This window comes from Engystomops pustulosus, chromosome 5 (assembly GCF_040894005.1).
Source record: "Engystomops pustulosus chromosome 5, aEngPut4.maternal, whole genome shotgun sequence".
Taxonomy (NCBI): Eukaryota; Metazoa; Chordata; class Amphibia; order Anura; family Leptodactylidae; genus Engystomops; species Engystomops pustulosus.
The window spans coordinates 91151488-91165617 of NC_092415.1; the positions used below are offsets into that span (position 1 = coordinate 91151488).

The window sequence follows — 14130 nt, forward strand, 5'->3', positions numbered from 1 at the left end:
AATCTCACTTTTGGATGTTTATAATCCACCCCAGATTTCTAGGAAATTCATAGTCAGATGCTGATTTTTTTCCCCCCAGTTCTTGGAATAGGCTACTAACAATATATTATCCAGATTGGCTATCAGTTCTACCATCAATTTGATGTAAGTTCCCGCTGTGGACTCTATCCTGAAGGGAAGGGCTCTGGACTGAACTGTGTACTATCTGGGCTGATGGTTCCTTTATTAAAAACCTTAGAAAAGGTTGACTTGATGCAGGAATCAGCAGGGAGCCTAAGCCACCGAGCTGTTCTGAGTCCCGACACCTCCAGTCCCCTGCATTAGTCCTTGGGAACCGCTGAAAGGAGACCATGCTGGGACAGCCACCAAGGATCCAGGAGCTAAGGGAGACAGGCGAGTGAAAAAAGCATCCCTTCCAGCCCTCCCCCACCTGATGAGAGACATCTCCTAAAAGGTACAGAACACCACTGGTTCAGGGTTGATAGGGAGGGGTAAATCTCTCACAACTTACTGTCCCTAGAGTGTATAGGAGCAACCTCCAAGTGAGCCTGTCATGACATCTTACGCAACTCTGTGCCAAGTATGAAAGAGTTACAGTGTCAGAGCATATTTTTTTAAAGTTTCATTAATAAGACATAATATCATAAAGATATATCTCAATTTGTCCAAAAGATATAAACAACCTTATATGGCTCTATAAATTAAAAAATTAAAAAGTTACAGCCTTTAGAATTTGGGAGCGCAAAAACAGAACAAGGCCTTAGTCTGCATTTGAAAGCAATGTACCTTTGTTTTGGCTTGGCTTATTCTGCGACTTTATGTGGCACATGTGCACTTTTGCAACTTTATTTGCGCCTAAAACATTCTCCCTTTGTAATTTGCAAGGTTTCGTCTTCTGAAGTGATCTTGGAGTTATGACCTAATTCTAGATGTTAAGGTGGTGACCTTTTATAAAATATTGCAAAAAAGGTCACAAATCCATACCTGCCAGATTTAGGTGGTTTTCAACTTTTTGGGGTTTTTTTTGTGACGTCTGCTCAAAAAGGCGCACAATTCACCAAAGACCTTAACTGACATTTATTAAAGGCAAAAACTCCCCAGTGGGAATACTTGCCTGCCTCAATCTCTCCAGACTCAGAATGTTTTCCACCTGCAGAACACCCCGTGTATACTTTTCAATGTATGTTTCACCATCAGAGGTTGCCTCGTACTCACTCCGGGCTGCCATCAAGGCCAGTGTTTCTCGGTCTTCAGGCTCTTCTGTTGCCTTATAATTAGAAAAAGACTAGTCAGGTGTTTCTCAATGTGCGATCATAAACTATATCTTATTTCTAGAAAGGCTTTTTATAGATATTGTACACATCGCTTAAGCCACAAGGAAATTACCTTTGGGATATTAGACACTATTTCATAGCTTACTCCACTGGCATATAATATATTCTTTGTAGACATCCTTCGTTTCAAGCTCTGTGTAAAGCTCTGCAAAAAGACAAAAAGTGTCTGCATTAACAAATTAGAGTGTTCAGCTCATGAAACATATGGCAATATCCTATAGTTAGCCACCCTGCTAAACATTTAACTGAATGTTGAGCTTTGTTAGTTTATGGAGGTCTACATAACTGGCTTTCTAGACTGTTGACCAGTTTTCTTCTTTTGTAGAAAAAATTTGAAAACATTGGTCTGTGATGAATTTACCTGCTTATTATATACATTAACTGCAATTCTTTTCCGAAGAACCAGCTCCATAGCAGCAGGATGACTGAGCTGTACTGTGACCTTCACAATGAGATAGATGCGCTCATTCTGGGGAGTCACCCTGTTCAAGTGCAAGGAGTCATGGATTGCAGAGTCCCAAGAAGCAGTGGCAGAAACCTATAAGCCACAAAACACAAAACTGAATTAGTAAAAAATGAAGACAACTGTGCCATATTAAGAGCAGGAAAATCCGAATAAGGCAGTATATTGTCGCCAAAACCTGACTAAGGCTGGGTTCACACCTAGTTTTTTTGCATACGTTGTAAGGACATATCAGGAGGATTCTGACGTTTCCTCACAACGTATGGCACAGACATATCCCACTGTATGCCTACAGGTGGCAATTGGCTGCTGGCGATGAACAGTGTTCCCACAGTGATATCACTATCCTAATACGGACAGTGACATCACCGGGTCCCCCGACATCGCTTGGCAGGGCTGAGGGGAAAGATGCAATATGCTGCTTCAGCTCCCCATAGCCGTCCATTGTCTCAGACAGACAGAGACAACGCTCAGACAGAGGCTGTAGAATGGAAAGATGTTTAGTGGCCAGACGAGGCAACAACTATGCGTCAGGTGCTTTCTTGGTGTATAGGCTTAGCGTATACAAATAAGGTGATGTGGACCCAGCCTAAGCTTGCTACTAATAATCTTATGGCAAAGGGACTGTAAGAAGGTGAAAATTAATAATAATCTACTACTTGCCACCAATGTGTAACTAGACTGATTCGGAGGTGTTTCTCATGATTGGGAATTTGGGATGAGGGTGTGTCCTACTATGGTGTGATAGGATAACCAGATTTGCCCTACTTCTTATTGGGCAATGTGTTGACTCCATGGCCCACATTTACTATGCAGCCTGCGCCAGTATTCTGGCAAAATGCTTGCACATGTATTTATGACGTGTTTCCGCCAGTACTGTATTGCGGCTGCACTATGCACACTGCAACACAATACTGTGAACATAAATGCACAGGTCTTCATGAATCGGGTGAACTGTGCAGGATAGTGAGGCAAACTGCATATAGTTATTAACAAAAATGGGCCCATGACATAGATAGAAAGTGATTTATGATCTAAGCATCTAATCATTTATTGTAGGAACATCAATGATTATGCCTGGGTCTGACATTGAACAGAAGTGATGTTATTTAAAGGTATTTCACTCCACTGCTGACTGTATTAAAACTACTGTAACAATAGACATGTAATTTGCTGTGTAACAAAGAAAGATGCCTGTAAAATGTGTTTTAGGGCAACACTTTTAGTGAGAGTTAAAAGGAACCTACTAAAACTAGTAGTGGACCATTGTGATCTCTGTCAATATCCAATAAGGGGATATAAACACAATTGAGTTTTGGCACCAATATGAATGTGTATGTATTTCCAACATTAATGCTTTGCCCCCCCCCCCACACACACACTTGCAGACACATTACAAAAAAAACAAGAGGTACAATGGCCAAAGCCTTAAATATTTTAACAGTAAGAACTTTGTTGACTCTGTACTCTTGGTTTTGTCATGATGTCTTGTGCAATGGATCACATTATGGATATTATGGATAATTTATGCCTAGCATGATACATTACATAAGCTTGTGACATGTTTTTGGATATCATTTTTCTATACTTTTGAGACTGATGCTATGAAAAGTTGCCTTGAGGAAAGGGTGCATTGACCATATAAAGGTCATAATCTAAGCAGAGTTGGCTCCAGGTTTCAGTAGGCCCCTGGGCGACAGAGCCTCAGTAGTCCCCTCATGGCAGCGATAGAAATTCAGAAACTAAAACAGTCTCCTGTTCCCTAAAATGTTCCCTAGTTTATCATCCCAAACTATCATCCCCCTCATGGTTATTTTATATAAAGCCTCCCTCACCCCCTATGGATTAATAAGATACAGCCCCCCTCACACCCATGGATCTATCATGTACAGCCGTATTTGGGCCCTGGCACTTGCCCAAGTATGCCTAGTGCTGGCGCCGGACCTGGGTCTAAGTTGCAATTAAAAAATCAGACAAAAATTGGTGCATTTCCTGCACTGGCTTATAGGAGGTGCAAAGCAGAACTAGACTGTCTTAAACAATTCGAGCTTTATCCTTCAGCATTAGACAAATCTAGTGAGGTATAATACTGTCTGTCTAACTTTGCACTCTCTTCCTTTGAGACACTTCTGATAAATCTGCCCCATGGTGTGGATTAGATCAGATAACAGTAGGAAAACCATTTTTGTTGAACATACACACATTGGTTTTGTTACAAAAGCTGCCCACTGATATATGTATGTTACCTCTTCATCGCTGTGCTTGATGATGGGCAGGTAGTAAAACTGACTCCCATGCTCCTTTGGTAATATAGAGTTGACACCTGCTGCATGTGAGCCCACAAGCTGTTCATTGGCACTCAGGTCATCAGCTTAAAAGACAAATGGGACAGGGATAAAAATTGTAATAAAGCTAAAAGCAAGTAAAAAAGATGCAGTCACTCAATGGCTTGGATTACCATCAGATTAAATATTTTAGATTTTAATACAAACCATGGCAAATCTGTTTTGCGTCACACCTGGAAAAATTAGTTTTTAATGAGATACATTAGTGCAGCATGACACACTATTTTAGTTTATTACTATTTTTGGCTTTTGGAGTAATTGTTTGCGCTTAGTTGGGGTCTGTTTTGCTTCCAATCCGATAAGTAAACCTGGCTTTTTGGCTTTTTTTGGGAATTGCAACTCTTTTTATAAAACATCTCATAAAAACTTGCAGAATCTGCTGTACAATGTGTGAAATCAGGTGCTAAACCACCTGCAAGATTCCTGCAAGATTTGATGCGAAAAACAGTGACAAACAAGGGCTGTTTGAGTGCATTTGCTCAAATGTCATAAAAATTTGCTAACACAGTGACATAACTGTCACAAAAACACATTAAAAAAACAGCCAAGCACGCCTATAAATCCCAATTATGACTGAACAAACAACTGCCCTAAGGAGAGGCAGCCATAACCACTTTTCAATTTTCGGTTCTTTGGGATAAAACACACATCCTTGGTAGGCCTGTGAAACAGGCTGGTGGGATTTCACAGGCTGACCAAGGTGCTGAGATCAGGATTCTGAGCTTCATATTGATATATGATGCAAGGAGTCCCTGCTTCCCCAAGGAACAGCAGTGCCAAACTGTAATCCCACTTCTGTTTTGTGTGGAAGGAGGGACTCCTTGCATCATAAATATCACTATGAGTCCCTTCCTCTGCACTCTGTTTGGTCCATGAAATACACCCACTGCACAATCTGTGACATGGTACGTTTTAGCCCTTACAGGAATAAAAATAAGAAAAGAAATGTTGAAAAGTACAGTGGCTTAGAGGTTAGCATTACAGCCTTGCAGAGATGCGGACCTGGGTTCATGTCCCAGGGTCAACATCTGCAAAGAATTTGTATGCTCTCTCCATGTTTTGTGGGTTTCCTCCCACACTCCAAAACATACTGGTAGATTGATTCGATTATGAGCCCCATTGGGGACAAGGACCGATTTGGCGAGCTCTGTGCAGCACTGTGTAATCTATATGCGCTATATAAATAAAGGAATTATTATTATTAATAGCAAGAAGAAAGAGTGGTAGAATAAATGATCTCACCATTAAGATCTAGGAAGAGGACTGGAATATGAGCCTCCATTCCAGCTGGGGGAGTCCTGTAGAAATGACAAAAGCAATCATTGCTGTAAAAAGCATTTATTTAAAAAAACAAACAAATCAAAATTGAAGGAAGTAAAGATACATAATTTAGAATTTGACACATACTATTTTTTAGTTTTACTGTTCCATATACATACTACATGGCCATACTCTAACTGGTCATGTTAAGTCGACCAAATAAATGATAATGGATGTGGACCATTGTTATTTTTTTGGCTATTTTCCATCACTTACTTCTGTTCAGCTTCATTTAGGAACAACAAAACAAGGATAGGGATACCATTGTGACAAAATTAATGCCAATGGAGGCCAAAATATCCAATTGGCTGTAATGGATCAGTTATCTGTATGCTGGACTTTTTAGTTTGTGATTTTAAAGGACATCTACCACAAGGGTCAAGGATTGTAAACTAAGCACACTGACCGGTGTGTGCCCCCTCTGGTAGGATATGCTCTTCTTTTAGCTTCTTATATCCCTATCTTTAAGGAAAAAAGGGTTAAAAAAACATTTGCATAATTTTTAAAGCTTTTTTTTTTTAAACAAGGGCATAAGAAGGTAAAAGAAGGGTGCCAGAGGTGGCACACACCAGCATGTCAGTGTGCTTGGTTTACAATCCTTGAACCTGGTGGTAGATGTCCACAAAGCAGAATTTGTGACGGAAGCTCTGATGGTTGTTCGCATCCACCAAGTAAGACATCAAGACTGTGTCTGAAAACATACCAGTTTGCTGGAGCTCCAGGAATGCCACTCCCTGGAGCGGGTACTAGAACTGCATTCCTCTCTTCTGTTAGTCCAACCCACTGCTCAACCAGCCGTGATTCTCTCTCAATATCATCCTCAGTTTTTTCTGCAAAAAACACACCATTGTATTCATAGGAGGCCCCTCTACAACACTGTTCTTTTCAAGATCAACATAAAAGTGATACTGTTACATTTCAATTAAAGAGGAGCGTGTTAAGACCTGAGGTTTCACAGGTTGCGTTTACATAATGTGAGCACTATGTAAACTTTGTATTAACAACATGTTAACATTTCATTTACATTCATTCTGTTTACCTTAATAGCATGTAAATGTACACAGAATGTAGATGCAATGTTAACAAAACATGTAGACCCAGCCTCAACCCCTTTACCATTCCTAGACCTCTATGACGTTCCTAAGACACAACTGAACAAAGAGTAATCAAATCAACACTGATTTTACTTAAAATGCAGTACTACAGAATTCCATTCTAGAGTGCCATAAAGATTAAGATCTTGAAGGAAATCTACCATCAAAATCTAGCATGATAAACTAGGGACACGTAATCATAGATCCAGGTACTGTGAGTGAGTAAATTATCTTATATTTGTTATCCATGACCTACTTTTAAAATTATGCTAATGAGCCAGATGGGCTCTGGGGTTGCTTTAGGTGCAGCAGGTTCACAGGCTGTTACAAGAACACTTGCCCCCTTCTACTGAGTGCTGAAACTTCCTCTGCTGATGTGCGATTCCAGCAGACAGAATAAGGGAGCGAAGTGCTGAGGGAGCAGGGAGTAGGGTGAGACAGTGTTGCAGCCTGTGAAACTTAAGCATGGGAGGGCTCTGGTAAAGCTCCTAATGCCCTTCTGGTTCATTAGCATAATTTTAAAAGTTGATCTTAGAAGAAAGGAGGCCATGGATAACAAATATAAGAAGATCCAGTCACAGTGACTGGATCTATGAGTAAGCGTCCATGGTTTATCATGATGGATTTTGATGGTATATTTCTTTTAAAGGAAATTTACCATTTGTTTTCATGCATTGTGAACCAAACATACCTTGAGAATGCTGTAGGCAGCTCCATGTAATGTGTTTATGAATGGCAGCCAGTATGCAACCCAGCTTTCCCAAGGTCCTGAATTTTATAAGTTTTTGAGCAAAACCACTCAGATCAGGGATGAAACAAGATATGTTTCTGCATCAGCGTCGCTACAGCATTCGCAAGATATGTTTGGTTCACAATGCACGAATACAAATGGTAGATTTCCTTTAAGGTCTCCTCATGAATTCTTTTTTCTGACAAGTATGTATGATTCAGCAGAAGATCAGAAATGCAGTCATCCACATATCTAAAGGTATGAGAAATGGCTGTTATGGACCACATTCCTAAAGCAGCGCTATTAGGTCTCCTGAAAAATGAAAGCTGAACTGTTTGCTTCCTGTATCACCAGAGACAGTTCTCGTACCGAGTCATCTTGGATGGGCAGTTTAACTAGCCATGAAGGATGTCAACTGAAGGGGGTAGTTGTTTCTGACTGAACAAACTAAAGTAGCAGAAGGAAAAGCACACAAGTACACTAAAGCATGAGAATTTTATGAATTCCTTTATGAATTCTGTGTATTCAATAGCTTACATATATGGAGACATTTAAAAAATAAATAAAATACAAAAAATATAAATAAAACTTATAATCCATCCAACAATGATTTCTAAACATATAACCGTATACCTTGTTTATTGATGATTTTCTGAATATGCTCATCCAGGTACTCTTTGCGTTTTATCAGTGCATCTGACCACCTTTCTCGGACGCAGTTCAAATCCTCCTCCTAGTTCAAACAAACAAAAGATATGTATATATTAAAACACTTTGACCTTCGCTTACTATTTGATATCCTGTTGCGTGAATTAAGTGAAAATTAAGGATTGGCAGCATTAAACAGTTTTATGTTGTTGTTTTAATAACAATAGGAAAAGGGATTTTAAAAAAAAAGTATGTTTAAATGAACTCACAAAGTTATAATTTTTTTTAAAGAATAATAAAAATTGATGCGCCTTAGTGACTACTTATGATTGACTACTTCATAGAAACAGAAAATGGGCCAGATCATGGTGATACAACATAAAACATGTTTAATGACAAAAGCTGGGAGTAGGAATAGCCAGCTATTTCCTTAAGGGTGATGCCACACATGGCGTTTTTGGTCCGTTTTTAAGCATGCATTTTCAGTTTGTTTTTTAAAACGCCTCAGTTTTTTTGACCATTTACCATGGGTTTGGCTGCTTACAACCTGTTTATCTATTAAGATAATTGGGAAAAACGGTCAAGAACGGATGCGTTTTAAAGACGTGTGCGTTTTTAAATGGACTGAAAACACATGCTTAAAAACGGACCAAAAACGCCATGTGTGGCATCACCCTTAGGTATAAAAAAAAAAAAGATGAATACAATTCCACCATTAGTCCTGCGCACAGCTGCTTGCGAAAAATTATCAGCAGGTCCATGAGTGAATACTTGTTTCCATGCATATTAATCCCAATCATGCATCATGCCTTGTGCTCACTGGTGTTGGGTAGTAATGGAAGAATGCATCATTATGTAGTAAGCCATATGTTAGTGCAATTGTGAATGAGCAGATTACTATTAGTCGTTTTGTCCATGTTACTAAAATAACATCTTATCAATATCGGATGTTTCTACTATGACTATGTATACCATGTTTTGCTATTCCATATTATTTTTTCATCCAGTTTCCTGTTATATATGTCTATGCCTAATGCACACGAAAGCATAATAGCCATGTGGTAGACATTTCTTTAGCGGCTAGCACATGGCCCCATTACTTTTTATGGGCTCATGGGCATGGCTAGTCCATGCTGATCCTACTTTTAACAAAATAACCCCCCACTTTTTAAAGAACTCATTAGTAAGTTTTCCCTTTTATATTTCTCAATCAAGAGAGAATTATAAAGGCCTATTTTTTGCAGGACAAAATAACATTAATTGGTAATATTTTGGGGTACATTTGACTTTTTTATTTTTTATCATTATATTTGAACTCTTATCAGGAAATCCTATATGTATTACGGTATATCATATTAATATGTTTGATGGTTTTGTTTGTAATACCACCTCTACGCCTATTGTGTGTGTGTGGATATGTGTAAGTATGTTAGATAGCGTTATACGTAGTATCTGGTCTGTAAGCATTTTAGGTGATTGTTCAGTGATGGCAATAAGGAGTGATTTTTTTAAGCTTTTCCTTTCCAGCTTGATAAGCCTTTCCCACCCCCTTCCCATAATATTATTTCCCAGGCTCTTTCCAAGTTGTAGTGCAGAGCAGAATTGTGTCGGGATTGGAAGCAGCCTCTGTAATAATACCTGGTAACTATCCATATCATCACCACCAACATCATCCTCTTTCTGGTAGGAGAGAATACATGATGTAAACAGGACATGCAAGGCTAACATTACATAGTAATAAAACACTACAAGCAGTAGAAAAAAACATTTAGAAAGAGGGAAAATGTATTTAACAGGACCTGTCACCCTAAAAAAACACTCTCAGAGCTGCTTACAAAAGTAGCAGTCCTAGCACTACCCCATTATTAGCAGTGTTAAACTGCTATATTTATTTTAACCTTCCGATAAAGCTAGTGAACACTGCACTGCCATACCCTCATAACTCAGTATTCATGAGGGTGCGGTCCATGGAGGCGGTGACTGCCGCACGGAGCCTGGCCGTCACCACCGGCCTATGGCATGGGAGGGATGGACCAGGGAAAAGCAGCGCCTTGGACCGCCCCTCATGAACATGCCGGATGGCTGTGAGCTGATTCTTATGTGTCTGAAGTCGATGGACTTGAAACCAGTTTCACAAACACTGCTCACTGCAGGAGAAAGATGCAGAAACCAGGCTGTGGAGATGGTTAGCCAAACCTCTGAATTCAACACTGACTCCTCGGTTTCCTGAACTTCAGATCCAATTCCACCAAAATGGTCATCAACTCTACGACTCCAACTCCACAGCCCAGTTTTTTGGTCACTCTAGCAGTGCTTGAGATAAATAGGAAACTTTACTTTCCAGTGCCTTATACCTATTATTTATAGCAGAGGAGCTTCGCTCCTGAGCATGTACGTAAAGTGCAGCACACATTCATCTCAACTAAAAGGGGGATCAGGGTTGCACAAGCCATGATGACAGGCCAGTGGTCTGAGTTTCAGTCTGCACCCTGCTAATCAGTAAGAGTCCAATGAGCATTTCCATAACTGTACTATTATCTAACCTGTGGTCTGCTCTGAACGCAGTATTTGGTTTCTGGTGTGGAATTTTTTGCTGTACTGTGGTATTTATAATTGATGTGTTGCCATTTTGTGCTGTAATGTTATTGTTTGTGAATCTAGAGTACACGTTACTGATGAGGCCCTTTAAAATTGAGCAGTCTGACAGTACGGCCCTTGGGCCAATAAATGTTGCTCGCCCATGGCCTAAATCTCTATAGCAAGGATAGAACAGACATTTAAAGGAAATTTCAAAATGTTTATAATTTATTATATGTTTGTGGAGTTGGAGTCAGTCATTTTCCACAAAATTTTCACCAACTCCGACTCCACTGGCCTGGCAGAAACAAGGCACACAGAAGCTGATTTCCCTAATAAAAGTAAATTGATAAATTACTATTATTACATAAAAAATGCTTCTAAAGTTTAGCTTCTCTGTAACATATCCTCCTTAGGTCTACATAATCTGTTGCTACTGTTTGGCATGTTTACAAGAACATATATCTCACAGTCGCACATTATGTGACATACCTTCAGTTTTATAAAACTTCTGACACTTTTACAGTTTAATCACAGACTAGTTACCTGATAACTATCCAATCCTCTCTGCAGCTTAGTTGATCGGGCAGTGATGCAGCCAATTGAGACTGAAAGGATTGCCTCAACCATAAGAGGTAATGTACCAGAATTCTGCACAGGTTTTACCGTCACCTGGATTCTTCGAGAATGACCCTAAAATCAGAAAAAAAATCAGAAATAAAAAAACAAATATATCTGTAACATGATGAGGTTAAACCAAGAGCGGAAAACTAACCTGCCTGAGCTGGAATACTCCACCAGTGTTCACATCCTTGGCTTGATGTAACTCCACTGACGTGTATTCTCCGTTCTCATTCAGCTCATATATAGATATCCACAGTTCTATTCGTCGAGTCACCTCATTCCATCTGGAGACAGAATGGGGAAAAATAGGTCTTGCTTTTTCTCACTGATATCTATGATTTTACAAGAAAGACTAATTATCCTTATCTATCATTAAAGTCAAGCATGATAAACCAGGGGAACTTATTTATAGATCCAGTCACTGTGATTGAGGTCATTTTCTTATATTTGTTATCCATCGCCTCCAAAGGATTGCAGCAGAGCAGATCTATCATCCATACTCCACAACCATACTTCAAAATCAGGTGGGGGCCCCCACTGAATGCAGCCCGAACAGTGGTACACATTACTATTCTTAATTATTATTAATTATTTCTCATACTAAGGGTACAGTACACTGCCGTTGCCCGCCGTGCCGTAGTACATGTACTATCTTTTCACCGGGTCCTGTAGAGCGCCGTGCGCCCATTGCCATCTATGGGGGGGGGGGGGGGGCGTATATATATATGTCCCCCATACGCCAGTCTGAATGTAGCCTTACATATTAGCCTACCTACTGTCCTAGCTGGCACAGTGGCAGTAGTATTGATTACCAGTCCAAGGCGCCATGCCAGTCCCACGGGCCATTGTTTCCCTGAGAGATCTCTGCCCTCCTCTCACAAATCGGGAGATTTGTGAGAAAATAAACCCAACACTTTGGTTTTGGCTTGGCTGGCAACCAGTTCAGCCAACCAGTGTTAGGTACTAAGGATGCAGGTGTCACTGTGCATGCAGCGCTGCTCCTGAAAAGTACGCTGTGTACTGAAAGAGAGTTAGTACAAAGTTAGTGCGGATAAGCTAGGCTGGCAAGCTCTAACTGACGGAGCCGGTATGTCACGGTCATAGCTTAGAGGCAGGTGCACGTAGAGCGTGGTGGTATTGCCGCTGAGCACCGCTCCCAGAGACAGTCAGCTCACAGCTGTGAGCTGAGTGTCAGACATTACTGGTGGGAGTCCTCTTATGAGTAAAGAGGAGAGTATTGTTGGTTCTGGTCACACCTTCACCCATCACCTATTAATGACCTATACTATGGTCATTTAAAAAACATATCTTACAGATAAGGCCAATAAAAATCTTGGTAAGCATAACTATATATTATACAGACAACAGTCTATTACCACACAAACCTGTCTCTTAATGTTCTAGATTTCGCATGAAGAGAATCAATCTCCCACAATGATCTTCCATTTCCAGCACATCTATGACCCCAGACTTCAATAGCAAGTGCACCCTCAGATATAAACTCCAAAAATTCCTCTGTAATAGTGACCATATAATCCTGGAAGAGAAATAATAATATGTATGTTTTTACTACAGCAGCTGCTGTAGTACTGGCAAGAGATAATGAAATAGAAGTGTTTTGACTCATATTGTCACGATATTTTAATAGGACATAAAAAAAGAATTACCTTAGAATGTACAAATTTAACTGTAAATTGAGCATCTTTATTTCTGGATGAAGGCATATCAGGATTGACCATAGGGGGCGCTACTGTAGGCTCAGACTGATCCCAGAAAGTGTACTGACAGAATACAAAGTTTGAGAGATTCAAAGGAAGGCCTGTGGCTTCTTTTATCTTAACCTAGAAGATAATGGCAGAGGTTTTTCACTTTAAATAACAACAATTGATACTCTACAAAGGAAACAGGGTACACCAACAATCATAATACAAGAGACTTAGTCAAGCATGTCTATTGCTGCTCAATTCAACTTTTTGGAGCACATGTATCATACTTTTTTGGCTGCCACTTTTTCCTGAATTTGGCCTACTTATTCACTGCAATTCCCCTTTATGATACATTTGATGAGCTGCCTGTTTAGTCTCACTTTTGCAACTTTTTTTGGTGTGTGACTTTTTAGTCCCAAATAGTAGCTCCTGAAAGTAAGTCTGGGTCTAGCATGCTGTTTTGGAACTTAATAGACGCAAGAGGGGACTACTGAACAAGCATCGGGGCTACAAAGATAAATGCGGCACACTGCATTACATCCTTAAGGCAGCTAACTATGGTACGCTGCTTGATTCTGCACCTCAAACTGCAAAATGTTGCCAGAAAAAAAGAAAGCAAAAGGAGTAATACATGTACCCCTATGTGGCGGGCACAGATAGCCAATTATAACCATTCTATAACATTTCAAGAGGATAAGCTTTATTTAATATAAGCTTTTTAGTGACTTTCATTTATTATCTCACATTACAAACTGATAATACTCACTCGACATGTCAGCCTTTTGGGCCGGTAGATTATTTCTCCACTGTTATCTATGATTTCGAAGCTACCACTTTCACTAGAGTTCTCAGATGAGTCATCACCGACTAAGCACTCCGGAACAACACCTGTTACCCGCATCACCTCAATGTGAAGTCGGCCTGCGACCTATACATACAAAGGAAAGATATCTTGCAGGTTAATGATTCTTTATGGAAGGTACATTCATTCTCATCTTAGCATGTTACAGAGAATGGAGTGGATGTAGGTATATGGCCAGCTGTCCATAAAGATCACATGAATACGATATCATATAACATACTGGGCAACGTTTATCAAAACTACTGCAGTCTGTACTATGTGCAATTTCCCTGTAGAGTGTGCAAGGTGCGCCAGATTCATCAAAACACGGTCTACATGAATCTGGCGCCCTGCACTGCTCAGGAAATGTGCGCAATTCATGCTGCAGAATTGCGCCACAATCTCCGGCTAGGCACTAACACGCCCCTTTAGGTGCAAATTTTTCTCT

General features: G+C 40.0%; 1 protein-coding gene across 6 annotated transcripts in view; it reads right to left on the reverse strand.

The window, feature by feature from the left end:
• The window catches only part of KIF13A (kinesin family member 13A), a 187589-nt gene that overhangs the window by 26396 nt on the left and 147063 nt on the right, over positions 1-14130 (reverse strand). For 4 of the 6 annotated variants that reach the window (XM_072152653.1, XM_072152655.1, XM_072152657.1 and 1 more), the window contains exons 21-33: positions 13608-13769; positions 12803-12976; positions 12521-12672; positions 11287-11419; positions 11058-11204; positions 9573-9614; positions 7920-8019; positions 6166-6292; positions 5385-5440; positions 4044-4168; positions 1696-1872; positions 1387-1479; positions 1111-1267 (exon numbers count right to left, since the gene is read on the reverse strand). In XM_072152653.1, the coding sequence (XP_072008754.1) occupies positions 1111-1267; positions 1387-1479; positions 1696-1872; positions 4044-4168; positions 5385-5440; positions 6166-6292; positions 7920-8019; positions 9573-9614; positions 11058-11204; positions 11287-11419; positions 12521-12672; positions 12803-12976; positions 13608-13769 (1645 nt within the window). The remainder of the gene's footprint in view (positions 1-1110; positions 1268-1386; positions 1480-1695; positions 1873-4043; positions 4169-5384; positions 5441-6165; positions 6293-7919; positions 8020-9572; positions 9615-11057; positions 11205-11286; positions 11420-12520; positions 12673-12802; positions 12977-13607; positions 13770-14130) is intronic. The other 2 variants (XM_072152654.1, XM_072152659.1) reach the window with 1 other exon arrangement.